The sequence below is a fragment of the Nipponia nippon genome, unplaced genomic scaffold (genome assembly GCF_047370975.1).
Source record: "Nipponia nippon isolate SJK-2023a ecotype South Korea unplaced genomic scaffold, ASM4737097v1 scaffold_5, whole genome shotgun sequence".
Lineage (NCBI taxonomy): Eukaryota > Metazoa > Chordata > Aves > Pelecaniformes > Threskiornithidae > Nipponia > Nipponia nippon.
Window position 1 is genome coordinate 42,211,820 of NW_028262369.1, and position 13,345 is coordinate 42,225,164.

The 13,345-nt window shown below is 37.9% G+C and overlaps 1 protein-coding gene across 2 annotated transcripts in view; it reads left to right on the forward strand.

The window, feature by feature from the left end:
* The first annotated feature begins 97 nt into the window (after positions 1-97).
* Positions 98-13,345, forward strand: part of LOC104015606 (putative oxidoreductase ZK1290.5) — a 49,856-nt gene continuing 36,608 nt past the window's right edge. The window contains exon 1 of one of the 2 annotated variants that reach the window (XM_087734499.1): positions 98-246. In XM_087734499.1, coding sequence (XP_087590625.1) covers positions 162-246 — 85 coding nt within the window. In that variant the 5' untranslated portion in view covers positions 98-161. The remainder of the gene's footprint in view (positions 247-13,345) is intronic. The other variant, XM_087734498.1, reaches the window with a different exon arrangement.

Here is a 13,345-nt window from a genome sequence, read left to right on the forward strand (position 1 = left end):
GCCCGCCGCCATCGCCCCGCTCCCACCTGCCTCCCGCCGGCCGCGCCGCCGCCAGCGGCCACGCCCCCTCCGCGCTTCGCGGCGCTCGGCGGCCGCAGGGGCTGCCGGGAGTTGTAGTCCTCCCCACGCGGCGGGCAGCGCGCGGGCCGCAGCCGTTCGGCATGGCCGCGGCGGAGGGGGGCGGGGCGGCCGGCGGCCCCGCGCTGCCGCTCGCCAACGGCCGGTGCATCCCGGTGCTGGGGCTCGGTAAGTGCCGTGCCGCGGAGCCGCCTCCCTCTGAGAGACGCGGTGAGGCGGCGGGGCTTGCCGCAAGGCCAGGCCGGCTCGTCGGGGTTTGGCCTTAGCCGCTGGCCCGCACCCGGGCTTGCCTCAGGGGAGGCCGGGCTTGAGCCTCCTGCTGAGGCTGCCTGCGCTGAGCCGGGCAGGCCTGGCGCTCCGCCAAAGGCTTGTTTATTGCTGGGTGAGTCTTTGTGGTCCTGTTAGATGGGACCTTCTGGGGCAAGGCAAGCTGCAGAGCAGGTGCTCTTCTGCTGGGGAGTGTAGACCTCTCCGCCCGCTTCCCCCAGTGTATTATTCGGTGGTTTGGTGCTTTTGGTTTGTTTGATGTTTGTTGTTTGGGTTTGTTTTTTTTTTTTAATGAGGCTTGGGAGCAGACTTTTCTTTAAAGCAGACTGTCGAGCCTGAATTAATCTTACTGGAATTTCTTTCGTCGGCAGCACCTGTTGCAGTCGGAAGCCTGTGTAGGAATCTCAGCTTCGTGTTAAGAGGGCCTGTGTGAACTTTGTCCCTTGTGGTTGCAGGAACACATGGCCTGTGTGTGCAGTGAAAGAATCCCAATGCTGTTAAACCCTGGCAGTGCATCAGAATCTCGTGTGTGATTTTTATTTTTTTTTTTTTCCTTTTTGAAAACCAAGGTTTGGTGACACTATACTGAAGTTTAACAAACGCATGTTTTTGGCTGTTGCTCATACAAGTGTGTATGACATTTTTAATATGTTTTTAGGAGAAAAAAAATCTGCCTGAAAATAGAAAAATGCAAAAGCAAATTAACTTTATAATTTACATTTGATTTTATTATCAATTGTGCAGTGAGAAGTTTTGCAATCATCTCTTAGAGAGTTGGTTTTCTAAAATGTGAACAGGGGGAAAAATTAGAAGTCCTTATAAGACCACATTTGTTGTCTGAGTTAATGCTAGTGATAGTTCAGGAAAGCTATTGCATTCGGTCCTAGCAAAACAAGACTACAGGCTAACCAGAATATACTCCTGCAGTGAGAGTGCATGCTCAGGCATGAAAGTGTCTGTGAAATTTGAACTAAGGATTTTGTTTGCTTGTTTTTGTCTTTCCCACAAGGCAAGCAAAGACTTTATTTTCCCTCAGCTATTTGAGAAAAGAGGAAAAGGATTTTTTTTTTTAGTGAACTGTAGATGGTATAAACCCAAGCTCAGCTTGCAGTGGAATACTATTTTTAGTTGTACATAAGAATATCGGGTTTATACTATTCTGAATTCCAAATCCATCTAATTGGTGGATTTGCTAACAGTTCAAACTATTAAATGATTAAAGGCCATTCTTCCAAGTCAGCGTAGGACCATGTGAGCAGAGGAGGGTTAATACCAGTAATTCTGTGCTGTTAGAGCACTCTCCATGCTGTACACATAACAGATAAAGACACCATTAACTTTCCCAAAACAGGAGATGTAGCAAAGAGTGCCTGGAAGGTGTACCACAAAGAGGCAAACACATACCATACACATACAAATGACCATTGCATACTTGACCAGGTTTTTCTGGGTTTTTTTGAACAGTTGTCTCTCTATATAGTTGACATTAACTAGTTTTTATTTCTTGTAAAAGTAAAGAGTTAATTTGTCTCCTGATTAAAGCCTCAGATTCTTTTGGCACAGTATTTGAGTGTCTTTTTCTGTCTCTTCTTAACAGGCTTTCCAGAAGCCTCTTTCATTCATAACATATTCTAAACCATGAATACCCTTCCCGATCAGTCTTTCATGATGCAATTTTATCATGGGTCAATTCGATATCCCAGATTTTCCATTATTTTACATAAACATACAAATCAAAGGCACTTAGTTCTTTGTCTGAGACACTGGAGTTAATCAGTCACAAAAGTATCAAGCTAAGCTATAAAATGAAATTACCCTTGTGCTCTTTTCATCTTTATCCTATGAGTGTGTACTGACTTTAGAGCAATTATTTAGGATTTTCATTAGTATAAAGGAGGGCAAAATTGGAGCTGTGGGTTTTAGAGCATATTAAGCCACTTAAGTCAATAGGAGTTGGCTTTTGATTTTAATAGAGCTGCGTTTTTTTATCCAGAAACACTAAGTGAATAGATAGAGCTTGTAATGCTCGTTTCAGAGTATCCAAAGTCATTTGAGCTGCACATATTAGTTAAAAAGTCTTAGCAACTCAGCATCATCAGCCAGAAGATTTAAAAAAAAATAATTTAAAAGCCTACAAAATGTTGATAACTGCGTTTACCATGTATTTATGTGCATACACATGTTCATAAAAATGTGGTATATGTATGCTCAATGTACGAATTTGTTATTTTAGTATCTGTTAACCTTAAGAACACTTGATGCAGCTGTCCCTTACGCCTTCCCTATATAATGAGCAAAAGGGCCTATGTTGTTCAAAACTACTTTTTTTTTTTCCTTTCACTGTTTTTTTTTTTGGGGGGGGGGGGGGGCGGGGAGGGAGGGGTTGTTTGTGTGTTTTAACCTGTAAGACTTTTGCCAGTTTTGTTTGCTTGGAGATTTTTTACAAAAATTAAAAAAAATGTAAACAGTATTTTTTTGGCTGCTTGGTGTCCTTTCATTACATTGGTAAGTACTGAGTAGTTGACTGTCAAGCCTGAACTCAAATCACAGAAAATGGAAAGCAGCATAGAAGATCAAGAGAATTAAGTTTGAAATTTTCTGGCCCAATAACTTCTGTCAGGCATGGCTTTCAAGGAGCTTCTGTTGACTTACGGTGGTGTGATAAACAGCAGGATTTGGTTCTTTGACTTCACTTACCTGTTATTGTCTTGCTAGAGTAACACTTGACATATTGCTTATACATTCTGCAGCTTTTTGAGGATCTTGTAATAGATAGGAACCAGTCAGGTAGTTTTAAGAAATCCTTGATATATGCTGCAAAACATTGCGGATGTAAGAAAAGAAGCGGAGTTTGGGGGAAGCTTGAGCTTCCCCACTTGCACTTCCCCACTTGACTCACCACACTTGCATTTGTGGTCAAGCTATAAATACCATGATATGCGGCCTAACACAATGGGATCTTTATTTATGGTAGGTGTTCCCACTTAACTACTCTTTTACAAATTAATGGCTTATTTTTGTTACAGCCTTACTGCTTTAACTAATGTTTGCAGCGCAAAAAATTTACTCAGCTATAAAGTAGAGGAGAACTTTCTTCAATGAGGATGCATTTTCTGCAAGGCCATTTTCTGCAGGATTTAAGATTTGGTTGTTTCTTTGTTATTTCTTATCCTAAACATGCAGACATAATTGTTATCTATGAAAAGTTGTCTTTGAGAGGACAGATATGTATGTTGACTCTGTTGGTAGATAATCTTTCTAAAAGCTTCAGAGAGAGATAAAATGTGCTGTGTTAAGATGGTTGCAACTGTCCAGTCATGTCAACTGGAAGGCAACTCAGATAGATACGTGAGTTATTTCCAAGTGATGAAACCCCTTTCATAGCAGCTGAGAGCTGGAGTAGGAGACATATAACATGTTTCTCAGCCAGAACACGTTACTGGAGAGAGAGTACAGCAGCAGCCTAGAATAGCGTTCTGTCAAAAATATCTGATTTTTCTCTTCAAGTTTTGGTTGTCAAAAGATGTTGTAGTGGTATTTTTTTAACTGGGTTTTCTTTTTTTTAATGGGTTTCCATGTGACAGCTGCTTTGGCTTCCAAATTTATATAGAAGACATTTAATAAGGTGATTGAGGTTTGATGCGAAAGAGGAGACAGGAAGGGAGGAGGTTTAAGTGGTCTTTCATTAGTTTACCATTATCTTTCTGATGCTCTGGGCTGGCTTACACAAGCTGTTCTGGGTGAGGAGGATCCATTTCCATTAAAATCTCTAGTGAGAAAGATGGATTTGTACACCACAGAAGGCTATATATGGTGCAAAATTTATGATCAGTCTGAAAGGTTACTTGGAATAATATGTCAAATTCTGTACATCCAAAATTCTGTATTTACTTGCATGCATATTCATACAGTATTGTATCTGTCTTGTGTCCAGCAGAAAGACAAGTCTAGCAATGATAAAACAAGCTGACTTTCCCAAGGCACCTACCAATTATTATAAGGCAGCCCACCTTTGTCTTGGAAATATACTGTATAGATAAAGTTTTAATTAACAAATAAAAATAATCTACGTCTTCTTTATGGCATGATTATAAAAACTGTTCATAACTTTGTATTTCTTATGGTTTGATTTGAACAATTGTGTTAGCCAATATTATTCATACGCAGAGGGTCAGGCATGTTTACGGTCAATGATAATTTTCATTACAAAGGCTGCTTTCAACTAGAGTAGGCTTAAGTCTGAAATGAGTTGGCATTTTGGCCCTAATGCTTGATACAAGTGTAAAGCTATGTCCCAGGGAGTACATTACCTCATAATGGCTTTAGATTGCTTTAGAAAACTGATATATTCACTATCTTGCTAATAAGATAGCTATAATTTCTTTCTGTATTTGCAGGACGTACTTTATTAGTGTTTTAGAAATACAGAGCAAATTACTGATATAAAATTACACTGTTTTGAAGTTGGTGTAGTTACACTTTTTCGTAGGAGCTACATATATCAGAGAATCGCATATCTTGTGAGTCTTTCTACTATAGTAGAGAACTACATATTCTTACATTGTCTTAATTTAACTACAGGATATTTGGTGCTTATCTAAAGCAATATCCTCAAAAATGGATCACTTGTCAAAGTGGTACACACAATATCATCCTCTTCAGGCTTAGGAAGAAAAATGCATAGTTTGTACTGTTCATGCTTACTGCTGTTAAGTAGGAAGCCCTCATTTAGAGAGTTGTCACTTTTTTTTTTAAAAAAAAAAAAAGTCTGAAGGGTAAAAATGCTACCCTCTAAAGCATTTGGATATAATTCAGTAGCACAAGGGCTTTTCTTCCTGAAACTGAAATATTAGGAAGCTTTTTCAAGGTCATGTGCTGAATGGTTAAATTCAGCATGGCATCACTCTTTGTTGGAAGGTGTTGTGATGTGAGGGAAACTTGATAAAGTCTCTTAGTGGTAAAAAGGATTTGATTTGTTCATGAACTTTACCAATACACTTCTCTGAATGCTTTATTCTATTAAAAAAAAATTGCCTTATTACAAAAGGTCCCCAAAACACCAAGGAACATCTCTTAAGGCTTGTTCTGTCTCTCTCTAGTGAAACTATCTTCATCCCTTTGATATGTTAGTTATATTCCCATTAGAAAAGGGATTTTTTTGGGTGTTTTTTGTTTTGTTTTGTTTTACAGGGACAGTAATAATGAAATTGAGGGGGGGTTATCAAATAGCATATGATTTCCTGACAAGATGCACTGGTGGTACCAAAAATTCATAGAATGCTTTCTTGTAAAGTTGCTTTCTATGTAATCCTTAGAGTAGCTAGAATTAATAACAACTTGGTGAGGTAAAAAGTTCTCTAATGATCCCCTCCTATTAAAGTATAAAATTAATTGCATGCTTTTTTGGGGAAGGGACAAAATAATTGAGTCTTTATATTCATTGTGCCTTACACATGTCACACACAGTGAGTATTTTATTATTAGTAATGATGGCTTTATATGGAAGATCATTCAAGAACGGACAGTGCCATTACGCTAGGCACTGTAACTGGGAAAGCAGACAGGTACTGCTCTGAGCAGCTTCTAGTCACATAGACAAAGCCTGGGAGGAATAAAAATCAATCCCAATAAATAATGTTGGTTAACTTATAGCACTACTAACTTGCTTAAATTGCTTTTTTATTGCATTTGTCAGTATGTTGCACTACTGATATGGTAAAATAATACACACAGACACACACAGAGATGGAGAATCCCTCCATACTCAAGGGAAACCATTAAAATCTCTCCTGTCTTCGTTTCAGGGTGTTCCATAGATAAGATTCCTGATATTCAGCTGTAGCTTTATCTAAGTAAATAAATCGTAAAAGTCAGTTTTTACTGACTTTGCTGATTGAATTGTTTAAGACATTGCATCATTTGCACTGCAACCATATAAGATTTCTTGTATTGTTCCCAGTTCTTTTCACAAGTGGGATTTTTCTGGAGACAAACATAAAATCAGATTACTCCACTTTCATTACATCAGGTTGTGTTAGTTTTGGTTTTTTTTTCATCAAAATGCTACATATAACTTGAATCTTAATGCTGAGCGGAAGTATTTTAACATTTCCTTCCATTATGTATTACTAATCTAGTTACCTACTTCTTAATTATTAATCCTAGAGTTGCTCGTATTCATTCTTAAACTTAGCTGTGGTGAAAAAAGACCCAGTCCTGTTGGGATTGGAATCAAATGAGATTTTGCTTTACAATTCAATGGCAGCAGAATCAAGCCTTCACTTTTTGTCATTCTCCACTGTTACTGCCTTTTTTTTTTATTCATGGCTCTTGCTTCTTCATGGCTTCAGTTCTTAAGGAAATTTATGGAACAGTGGTCCTGATACCAAGACCTATGGCACTCCCCCCTATTAATCTTGCCCTGTAATAAGAATCGGCTGTTTATTTCTTCCCTTTGTTTTGTGTCTCAACCATTTTTTTTTACTCAGTCGGGACTTTGCTTCTCACCCATGGTTACCAAGTTTCCTTAATAGCCTCTTGTGATGAACAAAATGCCACATCTATAAATCTTTCTGTCTCAATTCATCCACCGTTTCAGTAGATCTGACCTTGAGAAGTTGTACTTGAGCTTTGAGGGCCTCCAGATATTTAACTTCTCTCATGTACAAAATGTGGCCATATTCCAGGCAGCTGTGTATTTGTAGACAGTGGAACAAAGCAGCGTCCTCTCCGAACTTGACTAAACCTGCGGAGCTCCTGCCTTCCTTGCTTTCCTCTAACTTCACCTGCTTCCAGTCTGGTGGTGTTTTAGTCTTTAAAAAAGACCGAATGCCGTACAAATGTTGTTTTAAAGGGTGCTAGTAAATGCATGTGGGGCAAAATGCTGGGTCAATTTTTGCTTATACCAGAGTGGACACAGTACAGAAATAATTTATTTTTCTGGGGAAAATTGCTCCTTTGTCTCTGCTCTCTTTGTACACCTACAAATCTAGGAGGCCAGTTTTTTATATCTTTGCTGGGGATTTTACCTTATTTATATTTTGGCATATGAACTGTGATTCAATAGCAGAAAGATAGCTTCCTTGCTCATGCTGGATTCTTTTTGGTAATCACACTGTTGCTGATGTGATACTGAATTTTAAATGTCCATCACTAAGTCTAAGTAATAAAAAACAAATGTAGGTTTCTATCACTGTTTAATAATTAAAGCCTTAATCAGTATAAGCAGAAGCACTTTATGTGTATGCTTTTAAATGTGCTGTTGCCCTTAATACTTTTAAATGTTACAAGCTTGATTGCCCACTAGATGAACAAATTATTTGTAACCAGTTTGAAATGAACAGAGAAACAAGCTCCAGTGTATTTAACTTATGTCTTTCACCATGTTTCTGTAATGTAGAAAAATGATACCAAACTTGGGGGTGGGGGGAGGGCAAGAAAGCTGGCTTTTATCTTTCACCCTTCATGTAGCAGATTTTAATCATCATACCTTTTTTCTTTGCCAGAGCTTCCTAGCATAGTTTTGGCAGCAGTGAATGGTGATGTCACATGCTGCTGTAACCTAAATGGCAGTAGTTCCTCATGCCTCCAAATCGGGAAGAGGGAGGTACTGATTCCTAAACTTTCTTCAGTTCTTCTAATGTTTATGCCAAGTACCTCCAGCACAGAGAGTGACACAAAATGCTCCTTACCAGGGGAGAGAAAGGGGAAAGCCATCTTTGTGGCTTTACATCAGTTTCATAACTGTAAGCTCTGTTCCCCAGGCTTAACGCCTGAATTCTTCCTGAAGTGCTTTGCATTCTAATGCATACTATTCTAAGGTTGAATGTGCAATGTGAGAGGAGGGGCTACAAGAAATGTTGTTTGTCTTGGAAACCTTGAGAAAATACATTTTAAATTCTTAGATGATGTGGGGAAAAAACAAACATTTGATCAGAAACGTTCTTTATTGTTCATTTTTAGTTTGCTCTACAGATAGCTGGATTGCTGCTGTCCTTCGAACTCATGAACACAATTAGTTAGCAGTGGGACACTGCAAGTCTTGGACCTTGCAGTGTCACATGGTATTGCAAGAGTAGGGTCTTGTCATGATTCACAATTGCACTTATACTGTGGGTAGTCTGGTAGGTATAAAGGGCACTGTTATGATGTCAAAAATCAGTCATCAGCTTGACTGTCATCTTGAATTAGGATCTTACAGTGATGAATTATCGTACATACATTTTCATCTTGTAAGCTACAAGTCACTATAAATTGCAGTTCTCTTTATAATTTTTTCTGTAATATTATCTTTACAATATTCAAAGTGGGTTTGAATTATTGGTCTCATGGTTGATAACACTTCTAAAAATAGCTGTCCCTCTACTTAATTGTATGCTGATCATGCTTAATTGTAAACTATTTACATAACTTTTAAGTCAAACTTTCACAGCAGGAATGTTTATGATAATGTCCTACTTAAGTACAGAATACGGGCTTAATATTTTTTTTTTATTTTGATCGTTCTTTTTTGTGGAAGTTGTTTGGAGGAGGAAAAAATTGTCACAGGTCTGTCTCATTTATTGTGAAGTATTTCCAAATGTTTAATGTTGTTAATCAATTAATGTAATCTTTATCAGATAGAGTAGTTTAAGGAGATGTATTAAAGAGGAGGAAAATAACATATTTTTATTCAATCTATTTATTTGCTGTACATATCCTTATTAGTTATAAAGTTAAAAGTTCTATCAAGGTACGATAAGTACTAGAAGTAATTTCAATTGAGTTAACAAAAGGAATAGAATGAAAATAATTTAAAACTGGTTCACACCAGCAATTCTTCGTGCACTATTAACTGCTAAGATCTAGTCACAAAACATTATTCTGAGGAGAAAAGGTTTAGTGAACCCTAGAAATTGGATTTGATTTATGCCAGAAAATCTGCCTTTTCACTGCTTGAGATTTCTATGGAAGGAAGCCACAGTCTTTTACCAAATGGTTTCTAAGGTAACATCTTATAGCAGAGCATCTGAAACCAATTTGGTTGTTAATGAGAAATAGTTCTCACAGCGGTGGGAAAGTGTGGAGTGAAAGAAAAGGCTTCAAGATTTGGCAGTCTGTCTGTAAAGGCATTTAAATAAATGTGTGCTGCTGCTCTGCTTATGAAATTTCTACATGGATTACACATTCATAATTGCCTTTCAAATGTATAGCTCACTTTCCAGAGTTGTCCTTCCCTATAAATTTAATTGAGAAGTTCTGCATGATAAAAATATTTGTAGACAACAGCTGAAGAATTTAAATAGGTGGCACTTTCCAGTGGAAAGCTCTTTACTCCTACAGAAAAAATATTTGCATTTTTTGTGTGTTAGTGTAGTTTTGCTGCCAGAAATACAATAGTGAGTTGGTGCAATATCAGAGCCATAGCATGCCATTGATGATAGATGCTACTTGCAGACTTTCTGGACTTGTTGTGAGACACATTCTGAGAAGTTGCTTTTATACAGCCTTTCCTAAAGTTCTGACTAGATAAATGGTAGGTCAGTGATCAGAGAAGTACGGTCATTTTACAGTCCATGATTTGAATATCTTTTACAGTCGAAGCCTCTTTGGGATGGAGGGAATAGAGTGCTGCTGTCAACAATGGCTCAATGCCACGTCTTCCTTCCTCTCGGGAAGAGAGAAAACTAGCAATTCTGGCTTCCCTTTCCCTGAATACATAATAAACATGTAATGGCTCTCTCCTACCCTTTTGCATTGCAGCAAGGCTGTATTCCTCCATTCTGTTCCTTGGTGCCTGTGAAGAGTTGCCTGAGTAGAATTGCAGAGTTTAAAATCATGCTTGCCTACTTTTCTTCCTCACGTTACTAAATTCTATGAGCTTATTCTAACCGAGTCACACAGGAGAAAAACAGTCCCAGAGTGATCCCTTTGCACTAAGCAATGGACCATATTTAGAAAAAAAAAAAGAGAAACGTTACCAAAGTAAAACTTATATTTAAAAAAAAAAAAGTCATATCCATAATCCAGATAGCTTTTACAGAGGCAAGAGAAACTTTGTGGTGTAATTTCTAGACTTTACATAGGCTAGGTCTATTAACAATGTTTCATGAGCATAGAGATATTATTTAGGAACATGAAAATACTACATCCATGCAGTACAGCTGTAATGCCATAAAATGTGTGTAAATGCAACGAAGACCTCTATCAGGAATTCTCTGGTGAATCTTCTTATACCAGTATATTGTTACAGTATGGAAGTATCGGCCTTACTGCGGTGCTGGCAGTTGTCCTCACTGTCCTTTGAGGTTTGCAGAAGCAAATTCATGCCCATGCTTCAAGTACTGTAGCTCATGTTGCACCATGTTTGTACACAACAACCTCTGTCCACCTCTGTTTGTTGGAGTTACAGCACTGCACTGGCATTTTTGTGTTGTAGCCTCACAAAATGCAATTGTTCCTGCAACTTTTATACAGCTTTGATGGCCTTAAATGACTGAGTTTTAGATAAACCCATGTGCTACTTTAGTTCTGACCAGAGCATTGGTTATATAATACAAGTCTGCTCAGTGCCTTTTAGTTACCGTTGACATTGCCCTAATAGTTCTTCTAGAAACCCATCCTCTCTACAGGTTCCGTTCCTGCAAGGGCAGCTGCTCCATTATATATACATTAGATGCCACTATTAGACTCTGAGTAAAATGTGCAAGTTATTTTGTAAAAGTGATTGTGACTAAATTTGGATCCCATAACTGGAAGTACTCTGTAGTCACCTTATGAAAATTGTAGAGTATAATAGGTTCATAACAAGCTTGACTTTGTTTGATTTCACCTGCTGCAGAGGAAAGCCCTACACTCTACAAAAGAAGAGAGGATGGTATGAATACTTTGTCATGCGATGCTAAATATGATTTTCAGTGTAACTGACCCTGTTAAGTAAAAACTATGCCAAAATACAGCAGTAAGAACACTTGCATTCTAGCACTGTGGTTATAGAAAGTTTGTGTGACGTTATCTGGTTGTATGAGAGCAACGCTAGGGATGGCGTTGGGGAACATAATGGAAAGAAAGGCTCCAGGAGACAAGTTCATGGAGAAGGTCTTTCTGATCATTTGGTGGTTGGCTTGAACACAACTGTGATTTTTTTTTTTTTCTTATAATAAAAACACGGAATATATAAAATTATTTAACTGTTGCTGCTAAAGGGGAGCTTTTCTTGCCTCATCCCTTGCCCAAAATTGAGTGTTTTTTCCCCTCTGGGGAGTCATTCGGGTTCATGAATAATTCTAAAACTATACACTTTTTTTGCCATTTAACAATCTGAATCAGCTTGTCAGAGGATCATATGAATGGTGAAGGAGGAGGTATGACAGTAAGCGAGGACAGTAAGTAAGGATTGCCTGTCTTTTAGCCATTCCACAGAAGAGGCATGTGGTTTTGTGAATGGATTAGCGATAAACCTTGAAATATGTTATATGTTCATTTGCTATATGCGTAGGCAACATTTCATGTTTTATCATTAAATTTGATCATAAGGTAATTAGTGGAAATCAAACTGTATTGACACCAAAAACTTTAATAGATTCATAAGATACATTATGTGGCTGTAACATTGAAATAATAGAAATAAAACTAATAGAACAAGGTATTTCCAGCTTATTATGGTGTACAGTACCATATATACACAATGAGTACGTAAACATTGATAAAAGGATGTTTGAGATTTTGCTTTTGAGAGTTCTTTTTCTCAAGTGATTACTTGTAGATAAAAAAATCAGCAAAGGAATGGGCATTTTTGTAGGTGTTTTGTTTGTAATTTGTTTTAATTTAGTACTGACTACTGATGTCAGAAGATAATTAATCTGTGATATGATCTTTAAATATCCTGGCTGTGGTTTCACTGACAGGAACTCTTCTAATGGAAGTGATTCCATTGATTTCAAGTAGCCAAAGTTACTCATATCATGGAACATTTTTGTATATTCAGATAAATACTACATTCATATTTCACAAAGAACGTAAAGACACGCTCCTCCACAAAGAGAGGGAGAAAGCAGGGAGAGAAAGTAGGTCCTGATTCTCTTTTGAAGAGCTGTTGGTGCTTTGGATCTGTCTGTAGTTCTACAGCTTCTGTGAAGGAGAACAGAAAGTTTAATGAGGCTGAGAGTCAGCTGAGACAGTGCATAAAACTGGGGGGGTAGCATTTTGGTTTGTTAGTTGTTTCACGTTTTGTTGTGGGGTTTTTTTTAGGGGGGTTGGGGGAGTGTTGTTGATTTTATCTTTTTGGAGGGTTTGGGGGGAGTTGCTGGTTTGGTTTTGGTTTTTTGGTTATTCCCCCCGCCCCCCCCCCCAGCAACTGCATTGTGAATAGGATTCTGCCTTCCTAATAATCTTTGAAGCTTTTTATGGATTGCCAGAGCACGTTTCTCATCCCAGTTTTGATAGCAGTGTTCTTCAAGATATCAAGAAAGTGATGAGTAATCATGACAAAAAGAACAGCGTAACTAATTAAGCCTAGTTTTCAATGGATTTGTGTCCTTTGACCTATCCATATTTCCACTGCACTATCCTTGTCCCTCCCAACCACTAATTTTCACAAAATCTGTAGGAATGTAGTTATCTCAGACATCTTCAGCTCTGTCAAATTTGGCTTAGTTTAGTCAGTGAGAGAACAGTGGTATTCCCCTAGAAAAACAAGTTAAAATACTAGCTAAAAAATAGGGAGTTTTGCCAGACTTATTTATATTTGACTTCGTTTATTAAAAGGAATTCCTATTTTTATCAGAGAATTCTAGAATAAAATATATTAATTCAGTATTTTTAGAAACAGTAAGAGGATGGAATGGGTCCTAGTTCATATTAGTCTTAAATGTGAGATTGGATTTTGTCTTTAAATATACACGTACAGTGTGAATTACATCTCTTTGAACAAAGGGTAGTCCCAAACATATAAGAATGTTAATGTGTTCAAATAATGTTAAGTCTGGATTTAAAATGTTAAAAAAAAAAAAAATTAAGTCAC